Consider the following 21,005-nt stretch of genomic DNA (forward strand, 5'->3'; position numbering starts at 1 on the left):
AAATACAATTATATTTAGCAATATAAACATTATTTGCCATCTTGAACTTAAATCTGAACTTTCAACTGAGTCAGTAGGGATGGCAGAATTCTCAGTTCATATCAGGTTAAGTAACTTTTAAAATAAAGATGATTTTCCTTCTACTACACACCTTGTCTTTTTCAAGAACCATTTTTTTATATGGCTCCTCACTGTGCTCCTTGTGGTCCAGAGCCTCTAGTTTTCCCTCCAGCCAGGTAACTTGCTCAAGCAGCTTTGACTTTGTTCCTTCGGAGGCTGAAAGCTAAAGACATTTGCTTGTAAGGGTATATAAGTACAGTAACTTTTTTAAAAACCTTCTTTTAAAAGTCCATTTTATAAACGAATTACCTCTACCACTATTAAATATGAAAATGGCTTCTAGAATATTTCTCATAGATGACAAATGATTAATATAGATACAAAATAATGTTGATTGTATTTATTTTTTTCATAAAGATTTTTTGGGGGCGGGCAACGAGACCAAAGAGTTACAATGGGCGGAGGGATTTCTAGTGCAATGATCTCAACAGTCATCTTTAGCGTGTTTCAAAACCACTTTATTTGTACAGCTGTATCTGAAATCTGTATTGTGGTTTACATATGGGTTTTGAAACTTAACCCTTGGGGGACTACAGCTCTCTAAAAGGAGGAGGAGTTCTGACTCCCTTAAATGTTCCCCGTATGAGCAGCTGGGTAAACGGCGCTGAAGAAAAATGCAGGAATTTCAAGTCGAAGTCTGATCAAAAGCAAGTGTATACTAAACCGAAAGCAAAAACAAAAACAAAGTCTAGAAGTGACTGTCTTTATTTTACTCTTTCTAGATTCCTCCTGAGGAAAGTGGTAGTTTGATAGCCCCTAGTCCTCAATTCCCCTGGAGAGCTCCTGGGCTGGCTTTCTCATTCAGGCAGCGAACTGTGCCTCTTCACTCCAGGTCAGCTATAAGTCTCAAAGAGGCCCTGGAAAGGGACACACAACCTTGTACTCATTCCAGCTTCCAGTGTATTCTCTGGGGCATGTATCTTTCCTATTACTCCAACTGTTACTGTGAAGCATATTGTCTCACCTTGGAAACTGCAGGAAGTTTTTAACGGCAATTTACCACATGGGGAAGCATAAAGAGGTTGTCTGCTGTGGAATCAGTTCAGCACATCCTTTGCACTGGCATCCATCCTTCTGTCCGTCTACACAAGTCATCCACTTAACAAATATTTGTTTAGTTGGCACTCGCCACACTCAATGTGTTATATGCAAGGGATTACAAAAGTGCAATGTAAGGACCAGAGAGAACACATACGTCATGAACTGTTGGCTATGCCTTTCTGCTCTCAGTGACTTGGGAGGCCTGTGATGTCGCTCGTGGGTGCACGATGGTTTGGAAATGTAATTGAGTTTCCCTGAGCACCCCGTTTTATTACACAGTGTAGAGTAATAGCTAACCACACAGACTCTAGAGTCAGATTCTTTGGGTAAAAAGTCTCAGTTTGCTATTTACTATGTGATTTTGGCAAGTTGTTCAGTCTCTCTGGGCTTGATTTTTCTATTTGTAAATGGGAATGAGGATGAAAAGAATTGTACTTACCTCCTGGGTTCACTTTGAGGATAATCTGAGCTTATACAAGGAAACATTCAAAATAATGTCTGGAACATATCAGTAGCTATTACTATTTCTTCTACATCCTCTAGATTACAGTAGGCACTCATATGAGTTTTATCCAAATATTTATTAGTTATCAAATTGTAAAACAAAATATTGAAGACTTCATAACCTTAATGAGCTGGTTACCCTAAACTCAAATTATATTTGCTCTATTTACTTTCTGTAACCTCTCTAGGTCTATTATTTTTTCATTTCAAATATCTGACCTATTTTGTTTCCATATTTCTCCTCATCTATAATTCCTCCAGTCATAATTTGGTTGTCTTTCTTTTAAATCTATCTTCTATTGTTTTCAGACCTTTATTCATTCACTCAACAGATATTCATTTATTCACGTATTTGTTAAAGAAATTTAATGGATATTTATTATATGTAAGACTTTGGAGGTAAAAAATGACAATGATATTGTTCTTATTCTCAAAAACTTCACACTGTTCCATATATTTTAAAAACTATTATGTAATATGAAAATATATAGATAAATAATAATCATAATTAACATTTACTGGCTACATCCCAGGCATTCTGCCAAACCCTTTGTTTTCATGTTTATTTATCTCAATTCACCTTCATACCCATTTTAAGGATGAGGAAATTCAATAAATTCAATATGGTTGTATAACTTTCCAAGGACATAGCAAATAAATGTTGGAACTCAAATTTTCAGTAGTGGACATTGGGTCCAATACCCTAAATCCAAAATTAACCCCAGCTCAAGAAAAGTGGGGCCTAATAATCTCAACAATTCTGTCCTCTTTGCTGCTGATTGGTTCAGGAATCAAGGCTTAAACCAGTCAGCACCTAGTTTTTCTTTGGCAATAGCTGCTATATGAGGAGATGTGACCTAATTTGGACCACTCAGTACACAGGAGGAACTTTGACAATTTGAGCAAAGTTCTCTCCTATCTACCAGACGTGAATGCTCCTGTAGCCATCCTGTAACTATCAGGAAACAAGTTGTATAATAAAACCATTCTGCATAGAAGAGTAGGAAAAAAAAACAGGTATTGTTCACATTACTGAAATGTTTTATCAAACAATCTTGAAGCATGTCCTACCTTGGGACTTACGCTTAATGAGCTACTAAGTTTCTTTACTATTTAGGAGTTGAGTTTTCTGTTACTTGCTATCAGAAGCATTCTACTGATACACTCACTGTCTGATTCCAAAATTCCATGCTCTTGACCACAAGTGAGTGTAGTTCATGGAAAAACAGCAGTAACTAGCATTTACTTGGTAGCTACCTGTTGTGTACTATCTATATATGTGTCAACTTATTCTATTGCTTAAAACCCTATAAGGAGTTTTGTTTATATATCTTGCTATTGACACTAGTTTAAAGATTAAAGAAATAGATGCTTTTAGGGATGAGTTAGCTTGCCATAGCTAATAAAAAGAGATTAGACTTGGATCTACATTGCTCTGTTTCCACCGCTGGTTCTGCATTACGTTCAAACCCTAACTCTGAGGCTGCCTGCAAAGATGAGGCCTGTGATTCCCACCCCCACAACCTGCCACCCACCCCAATAATGTGTAGGCCTTCAGCATTGTTTCTAGCCTGATGGCTCATTCACCTGAAGAAAATTAATTTTGTTTCTGAGACCTGAGAATTCTGACCTGCCATCTTGCTTCCTTTTTATATGAACACCAGCACCATCTCATTCATCTCCTCTTGTCAGGGGTTTCTGGCTTCAGATCCCTTTGACTCAGAGATATTTATCTCTGGTTGAGCTTAACTCTACAAAATTTTGGCTTGGAATCAGGAGATCTATGTTTTAGCCTTAACCCCACAACTCACTGACACTATGACCTTGGTAGCCACAACAGAATTGTACTATGCTACCTCTCTATATCTTTACATGGTTTTTCTCTAGTCATATGTATTCAAACTAGATTGTAAATTGTCTAGAAGGATGAATGTAGAATTCTGTCAAAAGTTACAACAAGATAGTCAAATTGGCCAGGAACAATTTTTGCTAAGATCATTCCATTTATCAACTTTTAAACTATGAGTCTTTAAAAAAATGTTTTTATTGTTGTTCAATTACTGTTGTCCTCATTTTTCCCCCATTACTCTCCCCTGCCCCACCCACCCCCACCTCCCACATTCTATCCTCCTCTCTGGTCCCTGTCAGTTTGTTGTTTATTTCCATGACTCTTTGTCTATTTTGTTCACTTGTTTGTTTGCTGATTAGGTTCCACTCATAGGTGAGATCATATGATATCTGTCTTTTACTGACTGGCTTATTTCACTTAACATAATCCTCTCCAGTTCCATCCATTCTACGTCAAAACGTAGGAGTGCTCCTTCTTTCTTTTTGCTGCATAGTATTCCATTGTGTAAATGCACCGCAGTTTTTGGATCCACTCATTTACTGATGGGCACTTAGGCTGTTTCCAGCACTTGGCTATTGTAAATTGTGCTGCTATGAACACTGGGGTGCATAGGTTCTTTTGAATTGGTGTTTTGGGATTCTTAAGGTATAATCCCAGCAGTAGAATTGCCAGGTCAAAAGGCACTTTCATTTTTAGTTTTTTGAGTAAATTTCATGCTGTTTTCCACAGTGGCTGCACCAGCCTGTATTCCCACCAACAGCATACTAGAATTCCCTTTTCCCACAACCTCACTAGCACTTGTTTGTTGATTTGTTAATGATGGCCATTCTGACCAGTGTGGAGTGGTATCTTATTGTGGTTTTAATTTGCACCTCTCTGATGGGTAGTGATGCTGAGCATCCTTTCATATGTCTAATTCTCATATGAATCATCATCTCACAAAAGCACGATAATGGGATATTATTTCCTCTTCATGGGGACATGTTGTGGCAAGAACTAATAATTTACTCTAGGATTACAGTAAATGACCAAACTGTTTATCAGCATAGGAAAATGGGTATTTCCCAGCCAATTTGAAAATGGACCATTAAATAATCCTGATAATCTAAAGGAAAGAAAAGAGATGTGAGAAAATTTTTTTAATTATACATTTAATTTTTTTTTAATTTAAGCACTGCATAAAAAATTGTGCTTTACTGCTGAGTCACAATGTTAGCTGCCAATTTGAATTCACTCCATTGTTTTGATGGAGGCTTTAGAACTTTCAAAGTCTAATTTTTAATTCAGGAAACTCTTAGGAATGGTGCCTAAATTCAAATTATGGGATAGAAAACAAGACACGGAAGAAGAGGAAATCCAAGTTAGCAGCTACAAGATACCACAATTGAATATAAAAACTCTGGGGACCTTTGGCATTGCTTCCTTTTTTTATCTTTTCTTTTTTTCATAAGAAGTACTTTGTTTCACAGAGTAACTGTTTTGAAAGAGCATAGAAACAAAAGCTCAGTGGAACTTACCATCAAGTATCTGCTTACAAAAAAGAGAGTAGAAGTGCATATAGTCTTTAAATGATCAATTTTTATGTATCCCAATTAGCCAGTGTTGCTGGAACGCATGGTTCGTGTGATGCTAGGAGGCTAATATTCTCCTCTTGACTCCTTTTGAAGACTAGTCCCCCATTTCCTCTGTTTATGGTCCTAACAATTTTGGAATGAAGAGCTGATTTAAAAAGCATTAACATTTGTCTTAAGAATTGTGTAAAATAAAGAGACAACTTCATATTATACATTTGAGATTGTGTAAGTCCACTAAAAAATTCAGCTTTCGATATGTACCTCAATGTTCAATGAAGATCATTATAAAGATATTGCAATACAGTGAGCAAAGAAAGATAAATTGTATCTATTGTATAGTTTATTGATACAACCAAGAAAGGGTACTGCTATATTTTAGAACTGTATTCAAGATAACAGTTGAAACAAAATGATTTGAACTTCACAGAAGATGGCAGAGTAGGAAACTCCAGAAATTGGCCCCTCAAGTAACTATTGAGCTGACAAGAACTGTTGAAACCAATCATTTCAGAACTCTGCAGTCTAGCAGAGCACTTGTAGCATCCAGACAAGAATTTGATGAGAAGAGAGACTGGAGAACAAGCTCTCTGTCAGGTCACTGGCTAACAGCAGAGATAACAGAACAGGAGATGTTAGTGACCACACATGACAAGAAATAGTCTTTGGAGAATTACATTGGAAAAATAACTAAACAAAATACAACTGCAACCCTCAGCGAGCAACAACAGCAGTTCTTGGAGATAGGAGGGAGAATCTGATTTCCAGCATTACCAAATTACAATATGCAAAATGTCTAGTTTTCAACAAAAACAAAAAATTATAATGCTTACACAGGAAAGCATTACCCATTTACTGAAAGAAAGAAAGAAAAAGAGAGGTAAAAAAATTATTCTTGAGGAAATCCAGACATTGGACTTTTGGGCTTAAATATCTCAAATATGGTCAAAGAGCTGAAATAAACCACAGGCAAAGAAGTAAAACAAATCAGAAGAATGATGTATGAGCAGGTAGTTAATATGAATAAATGGATAGAAATTATGCAAAAACAAGTAGATATTCTGGAGTTGAAAAGTGAAATAGTTAAAATAAAAAAAAATCATTTGAAGGGTTCAACAGCAGATATAAGCAGGCAGATGAAAGAACCAGCAAACTTGAAGATAGGACAACTGAAATTACCCAGTCTGAGGAGCAGAAAATAAAAACAAAATAAAAAAAAAGAATGAAGGAAAATGAACAAAGCCTAAGGGACCTATGGGACATTGCTAAATATACTAATGCATTATAGAAGCAAATCATTTAAAAAGATACAGAAAAGTAGAAGCTAATTAAAATGGTATGCTAGACAAAATGAAACATAAAAGAAGGAAGCTTTGGAGGAATTAAGGAATTAAACTAAGTCAGAGAAAACAAATAGTAAAGTAGCAGAAGTATGTGCTTCATTATTAGTAGTACTTTAAAGATAAATTGATTAGACTAACCAATAAAGAGACAGATTAGCAGAATGGGTAAAAAATGTGGTTTAACTATATGCTGCTTGCAAGAGACTAACTTAAGACCCAAAGAAACAAAGACTGAAAGTAAAGGGTTGAAAAAAGACATTCCACACAAATAGTAGCCAAAAGAGAGCTGGGGTGACTATATTAATATCAGACAAAAATAGATACTAAGTTAAAATTATTACAAAATACAATTAATAAAAGGGTCAATTCACCAAAATTATTAATATATATGCACGAAACAACAGATACCAGAATGTGTGAAACAATTATTGACAGAATTTAAGGGAGAAATAGATAGTAATAAACAGTAAAAGAGTAGTTAGAGACTTCAATGCCCACTTTTAATAATAGATAGAACATCTAGACAGAAGATCAAAAAAGAAATAGATATGGACATGACAAACCAAGTAGATCTAATTGACATAAGAAGAACAATCCACCCAACAACATCAGAATACACATTCTTCTCAAGTGTACATGGAACATCCGCCAGGATAGACCATATGCTAGGCCATAAAATAATTCTCAACATATAAGAGAATCGAATTATACAAAGTACCTTCACTGACTACAGTGGAATGAAGCTAGGAGTCAGCAACAAAAGGGAAGCTGAAAAACTTGAAAATAAATAGAAATAAATAGTTCATTCTTAAAGAATCAATGGGTCAAAGAAGAAATCAGAAGGGAAATTAGAAAATACTTAGATCACACACACACAGCAGCACAAAGCACAAATACCCAAACTTAGAGGATGCAGTGAAGTCAGCGCCAGAGGGCAATTTATAGTGGAAAATATCTAGGTTAAAAAAGAAGAAATAGCCTTGGCTGGTGTTGCTCAGTGGATTGAGCCCCAGCCTGCAAACCAAAGGGTTGCTGGTTCAATTCCCAGAAGGGTACATGCCTGGGTTGTGGGCCAGGTCCCCATTTGGGGGCTCACGAGAGGCAACCAGACATTGTTGTTTCTCTCCCTCTGTCTCCCTCTATTCCCCTCTTTCTAAAAGTAAATAAAATAAAATAAAATAAAATATTTTTTTAAAAAGAAGAAAAATGTCAAATCAACAACCTAAATTCACACCTCTAAGAACTAGAAAAAGAATAACTGATGTCAGTAGAGGGAGGAAATAATCAAGAATAATGCAGAGATAAACAAAGTAGAGAACAGAAAAACAGTAGAGAGACTCAATAAAACCAAAAGTTCTATTTTGAAAATGATGAAAAATGTTTAATAAGCTTTAGCTGTATTGATTTTTAATGAGCGATAAAAGACAAAAATATCTTAAAAAAAACAAGAACAGAAAGAAGTGAAAGTGGGGCTATTACTACCAACCTCACAGGAATTAAAAGGAGTATGAGAATACCATGAATAATCAGATGCCAACAGATTAGATTATCTAGATGGGATGGAAAATTCCTAGAAGCACACAAATTGCCAAAACTGATTCAAGAAAAAATAGAAAAGCTCCACAGACCTACAACAAGTAAGGAGATTGAATCAGTAATCAACAAAGTTCAGGATCAGATGACTTCACTAGTGACTCCACCAAACATTTCAGGGACAATGAACACTAATCCTACTCAAACTCATCCAAAAAGCAGAAGAGAAGGGAACACTTGCTAACACATTACCCTAACACCAAAGTCAGGCAAAGATACCGCAAACAAAAAAATACAAAACCAAACTATAAAACAGTATCTTATGAATATAGATATAAAAATCCTCAACCAAAAATCCAGCAAACTGGACCAACAGCACATCGAGAAGAGTATACACCATGACTATGTTGAATTTATCCTAGGGATGCAAAGGTTGTTTAACATTAAAAAAGTCAATTACTATCATATACCACATTAATAGTATAAAAAAGAAATGCAATGGGATCATCGCAATAAGTACAGAAAAAGTATTTCACGAAATTCAACATGATAAAAATACTCAACAAACTAAAAATAGAAGAAAACATCCTCAATGTAGTAAAAGCCATTTAAGAAAAACCCACAGCTAATCTCATACCCAGTGGTGAAAGTGGGTAGCTGTCCCAGTATGATCAGTGCCAAGACAAGGGTGCCTGCTTTCTCCACTGCTATGTGACCTTGTACTGGAAGTCCTACCCAGAGGCATTAGGCAAGGAAAAACAAAACAAACAAACAAACAAACAAACAAACAAAAAACCCCAAGGCATCGAAATTGGAAATGAAGAAATAAAACTCTGAAGATGTGATTCTATATATAGAAAATTTCAAACAATTTACAACAACTACTAAGGCTAATAAATGATTTCAATAAAGTTACAAAATACAAGTAAACAACAAAAATCTGTGTTGTTATATGCCAGTGTTTTAAAATGTAGGTTTTATATTCAGGTATAGTGAGGTCAACAGATTAGGAGATGCTTGCCACTGAAAAGGTAGTTTATTACAGTTCCCAGGGGGAGGAGTCAGGCTACAACATGGGGGGATCTTACCCTGGGGGGACCGTGAGGGAAATTTCCATGAGCAGTCAGGAGGTAAAGGAAGCAAGAAGAGAATATGGGCAAGAGCATTTATTGTAGTTTTTGGGGGAAGGAAAGGGTGAGTCAGGATAAGCAGGGCTAGGATTGGCTGGTTTGAATCACATCACTGTGCTCTGGGCATATAGGGATTGTCCCTAATTGTCTGGACCTGGACCTGGACCTGGGGCGATGAGGTCAGGGGAATAGTTCCCCTGGGTGTGGAGCCTGAGAGAGGCAGTGGTGAGAGTGTCCACCTTGGAGTGATTTGTTTGCATGTAAAAGGCAGGCTCAGAGACAGGTATTTACTGTCCCTAGGAATTGGCAAACACCGAGTGACTGTCTCTCTAGGTTTAGTGAAGCCCCAGATGTCAAATTATCTGAACTACAGAAAATAAAAGGCATAATTAATACAACCAGAAATGAGCAATCCAAAGAAAGGAAATACTGGTATATTTTGGAGATACTGCAGGTATGGTTCCAGACTACCACAATAAAGTGAATAGTACAATGAAGCAAGTCACACAATTATTTTGGTTTCCCAGTGCATATAAAAATTATGTTTACACTCTCCTGTAGTCTATTAAGTGTGCAATAGAATTATGTCTAAAAAAACAATGTACATACTTTAATTAAAAAGTACTGCTAAGAATGTTAACCATTATCTGAGCCTTCAGCAAATTGTAATCTTTTTGCCTCAGTGCTGATGGCTGCTGACTGATCAGGGTGCTGTGGCAATTTCTTGGCATAAAACAGCAATGAAATTTGGAGTGACTTTGCCTTTCATGAGTATTTCTCTGTAGCATGTGATGATGTTTGATAGCATTTTATCCACAGTAGAATTTCTTTCAAAATTTGAGTGAATTACTGCTGCTTTATCAATTAACTTTATGTAATACTCTAAACCCTTTGTTGTCACTTCAACAGTCTTCATAGAATCTTCTTCAGGAGTAGATTTGTGACTCTTCCTTCCATTTGAACACTTAGAAACCACTGTAGTGACTTCTGAATTAATTGGACTAATTTCAATATCATTGTGTCTCAGGGAATAGGGAAGCCCCGGGAAAGGGAGAAAGGTGGGGTAACAGCCAGTTGGTACAACAGCCAGAACACACACATTGATTAAGCTTGCCATTTTATATGGGCATGGTTTATGATGACTCAAAAACTTACAATGGTAATATCAAAGATCACTGATCGCAGATCACCATCAAAAATAATGATAATGAAAAAGTTAAAAATATTACAAGAATAACCAAAATGTGACACAGAGACATGAAATGAACAAATATTATTGGGGAAAATGGCACCTATAGACTTGCTTGATATACGGTTGCTACAAATCTTCAATTTGTAAAAAAATGTATTATCTGTAAAATGCAATAAAGCAAAATACAATAAAATGAGGTATGCCTGTAAAGGAAGCAATTCTGTTCACAATAGCATCCAAAAAAATTAATTACCAAGTAATAAATTTAATCAAGGAGGTAAAAGATTATATGCCAAAAACTACAAAACATTGCTGAAGGAAGTTGATGAAGACCTAAATAAATGGAAAGATATTCCATGTGCATGAATTGCAAAACTAAATGTTGTTAAGGTGGCAATACTCCCCATAACAAACTACAGATTCAATACAGTCCCTATTAAAATTAGAGCTTTTTTTTTCTAAAAATGAAAAAGCCAATCCTCAAATTCGTATGGAATCTAAAGACCCACAATTGCCAAAACAATCTTGTAAAAGAAGAACCAAATTGGAGGATTCACACTTACCAATTTCAAAATGTACTACAAAGCTACAGAAATCAAAATAGTGTCTCACTGGCATTAAGATAGACATGTAAACCAATGAAATAGAATTGAGAGTCCAGAAAGTCCAGACATCTATGACTAATTGATTTTCAACAACAGTGCCAAGACCATTTACTAGGTAAAGAAGAATCTCTTCAGCAAATGGTGATGGGACAACTGGAGAACCACATGCAAAATACTGAAGTTGTAGTTTACCTAACTCCATAAACAAAAATTAACTCAACATTAATCTAATTATAAATGATAGAAAAAAGAAAAAGCTTTTAGAAGAAAGGAGGAAAAAGTCTTCCAGACTTCAGATTTGACAGTGGATTCTTTGACACTAAAAGCACAGGCAACAAAATAAAAGCTAGTTAAAACATGAAAATTTAAAAATTTTTTGCAGTAAAGGATATTATCAAGAAAGTAAAAGACAATTTATAGCATGAGAGAAAATATTTGCCAATTATATACCTGATAAAGTTTTAGTATCCAGAATATATAAAGAACTCTTACAATCCAACAAAAAAAGACAATCCAATTTAAAAATGGGCAGAGGGCTTAAATAAACATTTCTCCAAAGAAGTTATATAGATGGCCAAAAGCACATGAAAATAAGTTTAAGAGCATTTCCAGTGCAGGTGGATGTCACCACAAAGTTAAAGTTTTTCATATAACTCTGGAATGTTTCATTTATTTCCATTTTGTTATTAACTGTAGCTTTATAAACCTAGTTTGCTATTCTGATTTATAATTTTATGAATACAATTAGAAATGTTTCTTTTAAAATTTTTTCAATTACAGTTACCTTCAATATTGTTTTCTATTGGTTTCAGTTCTACAGCTTAGTAATTAGTGGAAATGTTTCTTGATTTAAAAATGTCAGCATCTTTGGTCATTAATTAAAGAAATGCAAATCAAACCACTTCACAGACACTATGATGGTTATAATTTAAAAAAATGAAAAATAAAAAGAGTTGGTGAAGATGTGGAGAAATAGAAAGCCTTGTATATACATTGCTGGTGGGAAGGTCAAATGGTACAGCTGCAGTGAAAAACTTTGGTGGTTCATCAAAAAGTTAAAAATAGAATTACCATATAGTCCAATAATTCCACTCGTAGGTATGTACCCAAGGGAAATAAAAGCATACATTCACACAGAAACTTGTATACAAATATTTATGGCAGCATTATTGATAATACCTAAAGGTGGAAACCCAATGTCCATCAACAGATGAATGGGTAAACAAATTGTGTCGTATACACACAAAGGAACGTTATTAAGACACAAGAAGGAATGAAGTACTGATGCTTGCGGTAACTTGGATGAATCTCAAAAACATTATGCTAAGTGAAAGAAGCCAGACACAAAAGGTCACATGTTGTATTATTTCTTTCATATGACATATCCAGAATAGGTAACCCATAGAGATGGAAAGCAGATTAATGGTTGTCAGGGAATGGGAGGAGGGGAATGGGGAGTGATTAGGTAATGGGTACAAGGTGTCCTGGGTGTGAAGAGAAAGTGTTGAAACTTTTGAGAGGTGGTAGTAGCACAACATTGCGAGTGCATTAAATGACACTCAATTGCATCTTTTCAAATGGTTAATGGTATGGTACATAAATTTAACCTCCATAAAAATAAAATAAAATGACTTTCTATTTAGCTCTCAGTCATCAAGAAAATTATTAACATTACATCCATTTATGGAATGTTATTAGAAAAAAATAACAAAATTGGATTGACTGGTTTCATTTTAAATTAATGAACACAAATCTCAGGTACTCAACAATGCTCTGAAATCAAAATAGCATTATATTTTTCTTCTAGTAAATTGGCTTTCCTCTTCTCTGAAATAACTATTCATTACTCTCTATTCTTGGCTCAAATGTCATTTGATACTTTCTCTCTGTTCAAACTTCCGCCCTACGCCTTACTCCAAAAGACCACCTCATCAATAATTCACTGAAAAAAATAGAAGCTGCCAGATGGCTACTCCCGCCCCTTCCCACCAGCCAGTATACAAACCTTGCAGACACTGCTCATGTTTCCCAACAGTTGTTTCCCATTTATTCCTTGCTACCAGACAGCAGTTTGGATTCGCCAGGAGCCATGTATTTAGGGGAGCTTGGCCTTGTCCAGCCCCATGGAATGAATCACAGTTGAACTAAGCCAGTCATGTTGGTCTCATTCCCAGATAGAAAAGAGTATTTTAGACATGGGCCTGCAATCCGGTAGAGGCCCTTGGAGCCTGAGAAGGATTTTAGTAGACTTTTTAAAAAGACACACAGGAGGTAGCACACCCCTTTTCCTCAGGGTGTTTTGAATATAATGCTTAAAATTGCTGCAGATATCTTACAAGTGTGACACAGCCAACACTGAGGATGGCAGAGCATAAGATGGCTCATGGCTGATGCCTGTGTTCTTGGTGACTTTCTTGAGCCACTGAATTAACCAACCCTAAAACTGCTCCACCTCTAGACTTATTCTTATGTGAGATGATAGCTGGCCTTATTACATGACTTTAGTTTGGTTTCTATTACTTGAAGGGGAAAGCATCCTTACTGAACAAAAGGAGAAGGTGTTCTTCAGACTATCAAAGGCCAGCTCTTTCACTTGGCTTTGAATCCTGTCTTGCCTGTCACAACTCTTTTGCTTCTGTAATTTCTGCACCTCCCACCCCATCCATTTGTGCATTGTCTATCTCACTCTTTCTGGGTGATTCTATTCAGCATATAAACATGTTAGAGTCTTGGAATAATTCCTGTGTATGAAAGCTGTCCATTGAACTCTGTACCTCCACCTCTATCATTCCATTTCTGTGCTTCTTTCCCACTCCATCTTCTTAAAATGATTGCCTTACCCACACTGTTATCAGTTTCTTACTCACTCTCTCTATTCTATTTAAATAACAAAAATGTTGGTTTGTATAACTGGGAAGTCAGAGGTAGATTTTTGTTTCACTCAACTAGATTTCACAAACTCAAAAGAAATCCTAGTATTCTGTCTTTTTTTTCCTTTTTAAAACTTTTTTTAAAAAAATTTATTTTTATATCATGTTTATTCTATTACAGTTGTCTCAATTTTTCCCCCTTTGCCCTCCTCCACCCATCCCACTCCGCTCCCACAGTCAATTCACTCTGTTGTTCATGTCCATGGGTCATTCATAGACAAAATTCTTTGTCTAGTCCCTTCCCCTTCTTTCCACCATTGTCCTCCTTCCCCATCCCCTCTGATTACTTTCAGTCTGCTCCATGTTTCCATGCCTGTGGTTTATTTTGTTCATTAGTTTATTTTATTGAATAGATTCCACTTATAGGTGAGATCATATGGTATTTGTCTTTCACCGACTGGCTTATTTCACTTAGCATATTCTCCAGCTCCATCCATGCTGTCGCAAAAGGTAGGAGTTCCTTCTTTCTTTCTTTTTTTTTTTAAATGCAGATTTTATTTATTTATTAAATGTAAAAATCCATTATATAATATTAAAAAATTTAAATCCATTATTAAGTCTCAGCAATTAAAACAACATAACACCAGCACAGAAATAATCAAGTAATCAATGAAATAAAATGAGCATTCTAGAAACAAACATATATATCTGTCTAACAATGTAATATATGATTACACTGATATTTCAAATCAATGGGAAAAATAAGGCTTATTCAACAAATAAGGTGCATGGACCACTATTACTTGAAACCAAGACTGCTCTACCCAGGAAGGCTCTCAATTAAAATGGAAGGCAGAATTAGGAGTTTCCCAAACAAAAGAAAACTAAAAGAATACACCTCTACCAAACCAGCGTGCAAAATATGCTAAAGGAACTGCTTTAAGAAGATGAAGAAAAAGAGACTATGAATACCCAGTTCCTTTCACAGTCACCAATACTTGATATTACCAATATTTTTAATACTTATTAATCTGTTTGTAAATGATGTTATCTTTTTAATAATGATTTTCAGTATTTATCACATGATAAAGTCTGAGTCTAAACTGAAAAGTATGTGTAATAATGACCTGAATAAGTTAAAAAGTAGAGTATGCATATGCTAAATGAATTGACCATGCTGTCTGAAAAATAGTTTAAAATTTATTTATTTTTTTAAAATTTTATTTTAATTTATTTTTTCAAATACATTTCTCTCTGCCTCCCCCCCACCACTTTTCTTTGCCCCCTCCCTCCTTCCCTCCCTCAGCTCTTCCCCTTTGGTTTTGTCCATGAGTCCTTGCTATATGTTCCTTGACTTTCCACTTCCCTTCCTTTTCCCCGCCCCCCCCCCCCCCACTCCTTCCCTTTTGTCTCTGTTGATTTCTTTTCCTTTCAGTGTTGCTGGTCTTATTTTCCTCGCATCTTTGTATTGTTGGTTAGGTTCCGCTTATAGGTGAGATCATATAGTATTTGTCTTTCACCCCCTGGCTTATTTTGCTTAGCATAATGCTCTCCAGTTCCATCCATGCTGTTGCGACGTTTAGTAGTTCTTTTTTTCTTTCTGCTGCATAGTATTCCATTGTGTATATGTACCATCACTTTTTGATACAATCATCTACTGATGGGCATTTAGGTTGCTTCCAACACTTGGCTATTGTAAATTGTGCTGCTATGAACATTGGGGTGCATAGGTTCTTTTGTATTGGTGTTTTGGTGTTCTTAGGGTATAGTCCCAGCAGGGGAATCACTGGATCAAAAGGCAGTTCCATTTTCAGCTTTTTGAGGAAATTCCACACTGCTTTCCACAGTGGCTGCACCAGTCTGCATTCCCACCAACAGTGGACTAGGGTTCCCTTTTCTCCACAGCCTCGCCAGCACCTGTTGTTTGTTGATCTGTTTATGATGGTCATTCTGACCAGTGTGAGGTGGTGGTACCTCATGGTGGTTTTGATCTGCATTTCTCTGATGGCTAGTGATACTGAGCATCCTTTCAAATGCCTCTGGGCCCTCTGTATCTCCTCCTTGGAAAAGTGTCTGCCCAGGTCCTTTGCCCATTTTTTGATCGGATCATTTGTCTTCTTGGAGTGGAGTCATGTGAGTTCTTTATATATTTTGGAGATCAAACCTCTATCTGATGTATCATTAGCGAGTATATTTTCCCATAGGGTTGGCTCCCTTTTCATTTTGCTGATGTTTTCTTTTGCCATGCAGAAGCTTCTTATTTTGATGAGGTCCCACTTGTTTATTCTTTCCTTTGTGTCCCCTGCTTTAGGAGACATATCAGTGAAAAAATTGCTGCATGGGATAGCTGAGTGTTTCCTGACAATGTTCTCCTCTAGGACTTTGATGGTGTTGCAACTTATATTGAAGTCTTTTATCCATCTACATTTATTTTTGTGTATGGTGTCAGCTGATGATCCAATTTCAATTTTTTGCATGTAGCCGTCCAACTCTCCCAACACCATTTGTTGAAGAGGCTATTATTGTTCCATTTTATGCTTCTGCCCCCTTTGTCAAATATGAGATGCCCATATAGACCTGGGATTATTTCTGGGCTTTCTATTCTGTTCCACTTGTCTATGGGTCTGTTCTTGTGCCAGTACCAGATTGTTTTGAGTATAGTGACTTTGTCATATAGTTTGATATCCAGTATTGTGATCCCTCCTACTTTGTGTTTCTTTCTCAAAATTGCTGAGGCTATTCAGGGTCATTTATGGTTCCATATAAATTTTTGAAATGTCTGTTCTCTTTCTGTGAAATACGTCATTGGTATCTTAATAAGGATTGCATTGAATCTATAAATTGTTTTGGGTAGTATGGACATTTTGATGATATTAATTCTTCCAATCCATGAGCACGGTATATGCTTCCATTTATTTGTGTCTTCCTTAATTTCTTTTTTCAATGTTGTACAGTTTTCTGCATACAGGTCTTTTACGTCTTTGGTTACATTTATGCCTAGGTACTTTATTTTTCTTCTTGCTATATCGAATGGTATTTTTTTTTCTGATTTCTTCTTCTTCTATTGCATTGCTGGTGTACAAAAATGCCTTTGATTTCTGAATGTTGACTTTGTATCCTGCTGTTTTGCCAAATTCACTTATTAGGTTGAGGAGTTTTTTAGTAGAGTCTACAGGGTTCTCTATGTACACTATCATGTCATCTGCAAACAATGATAGCTTTACTTCCTCCTTTCCTATTTGGATGCCTTTTATCTCTTTCTCTTGTCTGACCGCTGTGGCTAGGACTTCCAATACGATGCTGAAAAGAAGCGGTGAGAGTGGACATCCTTGTCGTGTTCCCGATCTTAGTGGGAAAGCTTTCAGTTTTTGCCTGTTGAGTATGATATTGACTGTAGATTTTTCATATACGGCCTTTATTATGTTGAGGAATGCCCCATTTATTCGCATTTTGCTGAGTGTTTTGATCATAAATGGGTGCTGTACCTTATCGAATGCTTTTTCTGCATCTATCGAGATGATCATGTGGTTTTTGTCTTTTCTTTTATTTATGTGATGTATCATGTTTACTGATTTGCGTATATTGAACCATCCCTGCATGCCTGGGATGAATCCCACTTGATCATGGTGGATAATCTTTTGAATGTATTGCTGGATGCGGTTTGCCAATATTTTGTTGAGGATTTTAGCATCTATGTTCATCAGCAAAATTGGCCTGTAGTTTTCTTTCTTTGTAGGGTCTTTATCTGGTTTTGGGATCAGGGTGATGCTGGCCTCATAGAAGGAGCCTGGGAGTCTTCCCTCCTCTTGGATTTTTTGGAATAGTCTGAGAAGGACAGGGGTTAGCTCTTCCTTAAATGTTTTGTAAAATTCTCCTATGAAACCGTCTGGCCCTGGGCTTTTGTGTGCTGGGAGTTTCTTGATGACTGCTTCCATTTCCCCAGCTGTTATCTGTCTGTTCAAGCTTTCTGTTTCTTCCTCCTTCAGTGTTGGAAGATTATACTTTTCTAGAAATTTGTCCATTTCATCAAGATTTTCAAATTTCTTGGCGTATAGTTGTTGATAGTAGTGTCTGACGATCCTTTGTATTTCTGTGGTATCAGTTGTTATTTCTCCTCTTTCATTTCTGATATTATTAATTTGGCGCCTCTCCCTTTTTTTCTTGATGAGTCTGCTTAAAGGCTTGTCAATTTTATTAATCTTTTCAAAGAACCAGCTTCTGGATTGGTTGATCTTCTGAATTGTTCTTTTTGTCTCTATGTCATTCAGTTCTGCTCTAATCTTGACTATTTCCTTCCTTCTACTTGCTCTGGGATGTATTTGTTGTTGTTTCTCCAGTTCTTGAAGTTGTAGTGTTAGATCTTTTATTTGAAATGTTTCTATCTTTTTTAGGTAAGCCTGTATTGCTATGAACTTCCCTCTCAGGACCACCTTTGCTGTGTCCCATAGGTTTTGGACTGTTGTCTGTTCATTTTCATTTGTTTCCAGAAATTTTTTGATTTCTTCTCTTATCTCATTATTGACCCATTCATTGTTTAATAGTCTACTGTTCAGTCTCCATGAGTTTGCAAGTTTTTGAAGATTCTCTTTGAGGTTGATTTCCAGTTTCAAGCCCTTGTGGTCTGAGAAAAAGTTTGGTATTATTTCAATTTTCCTGAATTTGCTGAGGTTTGCTTTGTGTCCTATCATGTGGTCTATCTTTGAAAAACTGCCATGAGCATTTGAAAAGAATGTGTATTTTTCTTCTTTGGGATGTAAGGTTCTATATATGTCAGTTAAGTTTCTTTGATTCGGTGTGTCATTCAGTGCCACAATATGTTTATTAATGTTTTGTTTGGAAGATCTGTCCATTTTTGACAGTGGGGTGTTGAAATCCCCTACTATCAGTGTGTTGCTGTCTATATCTTTTTTGAAGTCATCCAACAATTTCCTTATAAACTTGGGGACTCCTATATTGGGAGCATATAAGTTTACAATGTTGATGTCTTCTTGATAGATTCTTCATGTAAGTATTATAAAGTGCCCCTCTGGGTCTCTTTTTATGGCCTTTGTTTTGAAATCTACTTTGTCTGATACAAGTATGGCAACCCCGGCCTTTTTCTCATGCCCATTTGCTTGGAATATTTTTTTCCACCCCTTTACTTTCAATCTGTGTAGGTCTCTTGCTCTGAGGTGGGTCTCTTGTAGGCAGCATATGTGTGGGTCATGTTTTCTTATTCATTCAGCTACCCTGTGTCTTTTGATTGGGGCATTTAGTCCATTCACATTGAGAGATATTACTGATAGAAACTTACTCATCTTTTCTCTTTTTACCTGTGTTCCTCTCTGTCTCATTCTTTTCCTTCATCTGCTTAAACCAGTCCCCTTAGCATATCTTGGAGTGCTGGTTTGGTAGAGATGTATTCTTTTAGTCTTCTCTTGTCTGGGAAACTCCGTATTTCCCCTTCTATTTTAATGGAGAGCCTAGCTGGGTAGAGCAGCCTTGGCTGTAGGCCCTTGCTTTTCATGGCTTGGAATATTTGTTGCCATTCCCTTTTGGCTTGTAGTGTTTCTGTTGAGAAGTCAGCTCCTAGGCGTATCGGGGCCCCCTTGTATGTTACTTTCTCCTTCTCCCTTGCTGCCTTGAGGATTCTCTCTTTGTCTTTGACATTTGCCATTTTAATGATGATGTGTCTTGGAGTGGACCTCTCTGAGTCCCTCTTGAGTGGGGTCCTCTGTGTCTCCTGGATCCATGAGAGTCTTTCTCTCCTCAAATTAGGGAAATTTTCCATCATTACTTTTTTGAGGAGGTTCTCTATCCCTTGCTCCTCTTCTTCTCCTTCTGGTATCGCTATTATATGGATATCATTGCATTTCAGGTTGTCCTGCATTTCCCTAAATGTCTCTTCATTCTTTTTGAGTCGTTTTTCCATTTCTTGTTCTTTCTGGGAGCTTCTTTCTACCTTATCCTCCATCTCACTGATTCGATCCTCGGCTTCATCCAGCCTGCTTTGGATTCCTTCTACAGCCTGCTTTGGATTCCTTCTACTGTGTTCTTCAATTCAGAAATGGTATTCTTCATATCCTCTTGTGTCTTCTTGATAGTTTCTATGTCCTTTTCCAGGTTGATATAGTTTGTTGTAAGATCTTGATAGTTTCTCTGCAGTTTCTCATAGTTATCTTTGAGGTGGCTGAGCTCATTGAGCTTCCTTAGAACCATTGTTTTGAATTCAGTATCTGATAGTTCCCTTGCCTCTATTTCATTTAGCTCTCTCTGTGGGGAGCCCCCTTTTCCTCTCATTTGGGGGGAACTTCTTTTTCTTCCCATTTTTGTGAGAGTCTGTTAAGTATTTTTGTCCTTTACTTTTCTTTCTGGGCCTGCCTCTGATGATGTCAGTTGTTGACCCTATAGGACCTTGGGTTGTTTGTTTGAGCCTTCCAGGAGTCTAATGTCTGTGTCTGACTCCTGCTTGGAGCTGCTCTGTTATCCCTTCGGTCAGGGCTGGGCTATTTTTGGGGATCTCTCTGCACTCTCACCCTGGCTCCTTGAGCGCGCTCCCAGTGCGGCAGGATCCCCCACCTGCCTGGTCTCGCATGTGCTTGCCCCAGACCAGGGGGCTTATTCGCAACCTCGCGTACTCATCTGGCCCCCCTGGCCAGCGAGCTCCGCAGCGCTGGTCAGTTTAGGGTCTTCTATTGTGTATTTTCCCTGCTTTTGGCTCTTTGGGTGCGTTGCTTGCCCTCGCCAAATGGGGACTACGGAAATGGGAGGAAGTCAGCTCCAGGACTCTCTGGTTAATCCTGTCTCTGGTCTCTCCTCCAGGGACTCTGGGCAGCTCTACTAATTTTGTGGGCCGCTCCGCAATCGCAGGCAGGCGGGTCAATTTACGCCTGCCCTTGCTGCTCTTTGCACTCCCTTGCAGGCCATATCGGTGCCAATCTGTGGGAGGCCTTGCCAGCTGGTGCAAGCGTTCGCCAGCCCGCGCGGGTCACACACACGCTCGCCAACCCTCGCCGGTCACTCGGGGCAAGTGTGCGCGCCTGCACTCTAATTGATGTGTTATTTTAATTGTTACTTTATTATTTGTTGAAACTAAACCTGTTTTTGTATATTTCTTACCTAGTTCTATTATTTTTAAAAAACTTTAAATGACTTTTTGGTATTCTTTATCCATTTGTTGATTAAATGTTTGTAGAATATTTTCCCTAACGAAAAAAAAAACCCTATTAATCCTTCTTTAGATGTGTTACAAATACTTTCCTATTGTA

At 37.1% G+C, this 21,005-nt stretch overlaps 1 protein-coding gene across 1 annotated transcript in view; it reads right to left on the reverse strand.

Annotated features, from left to right (window-relative positions):
* Positions 1-21,005, reverse strand: part of CCDC192 (coiled-coil domain containing 192) — a 211,154-nt gene that overhangs the window by 135,316 nt on the left and 54,833 nt on the right. Inside the window, exon 4 of the mRNA XM_054589870.1 lies at positions 152-283. Coding sequence (XP_054445845.1) covers positions 152-283 — 132 coding nt within the window. The remainder of the gene's footprint in view (positions 1-151; positions 284-21,005) is intronic.

This window comes from Pteronotus mesoamericanus, unplaced genomic scaffold (assembly GCF_021234165.1).
Source record: "Pteronotus mesoamericanus isolate MK-2021 breed Mesoamerican mustached bat unplaced genomic scaffold, CSHL_Meso_final scaffold_167, whole genome shotgun sequence".
Classification (NCBI taxonomy): domain Eukaryota; kingdom Metazoa; phylum Chordata; class Mammalia; order Chiroptera; family Mormoopidae; genus Pteronotus; species Pteronotus mesoamericanus.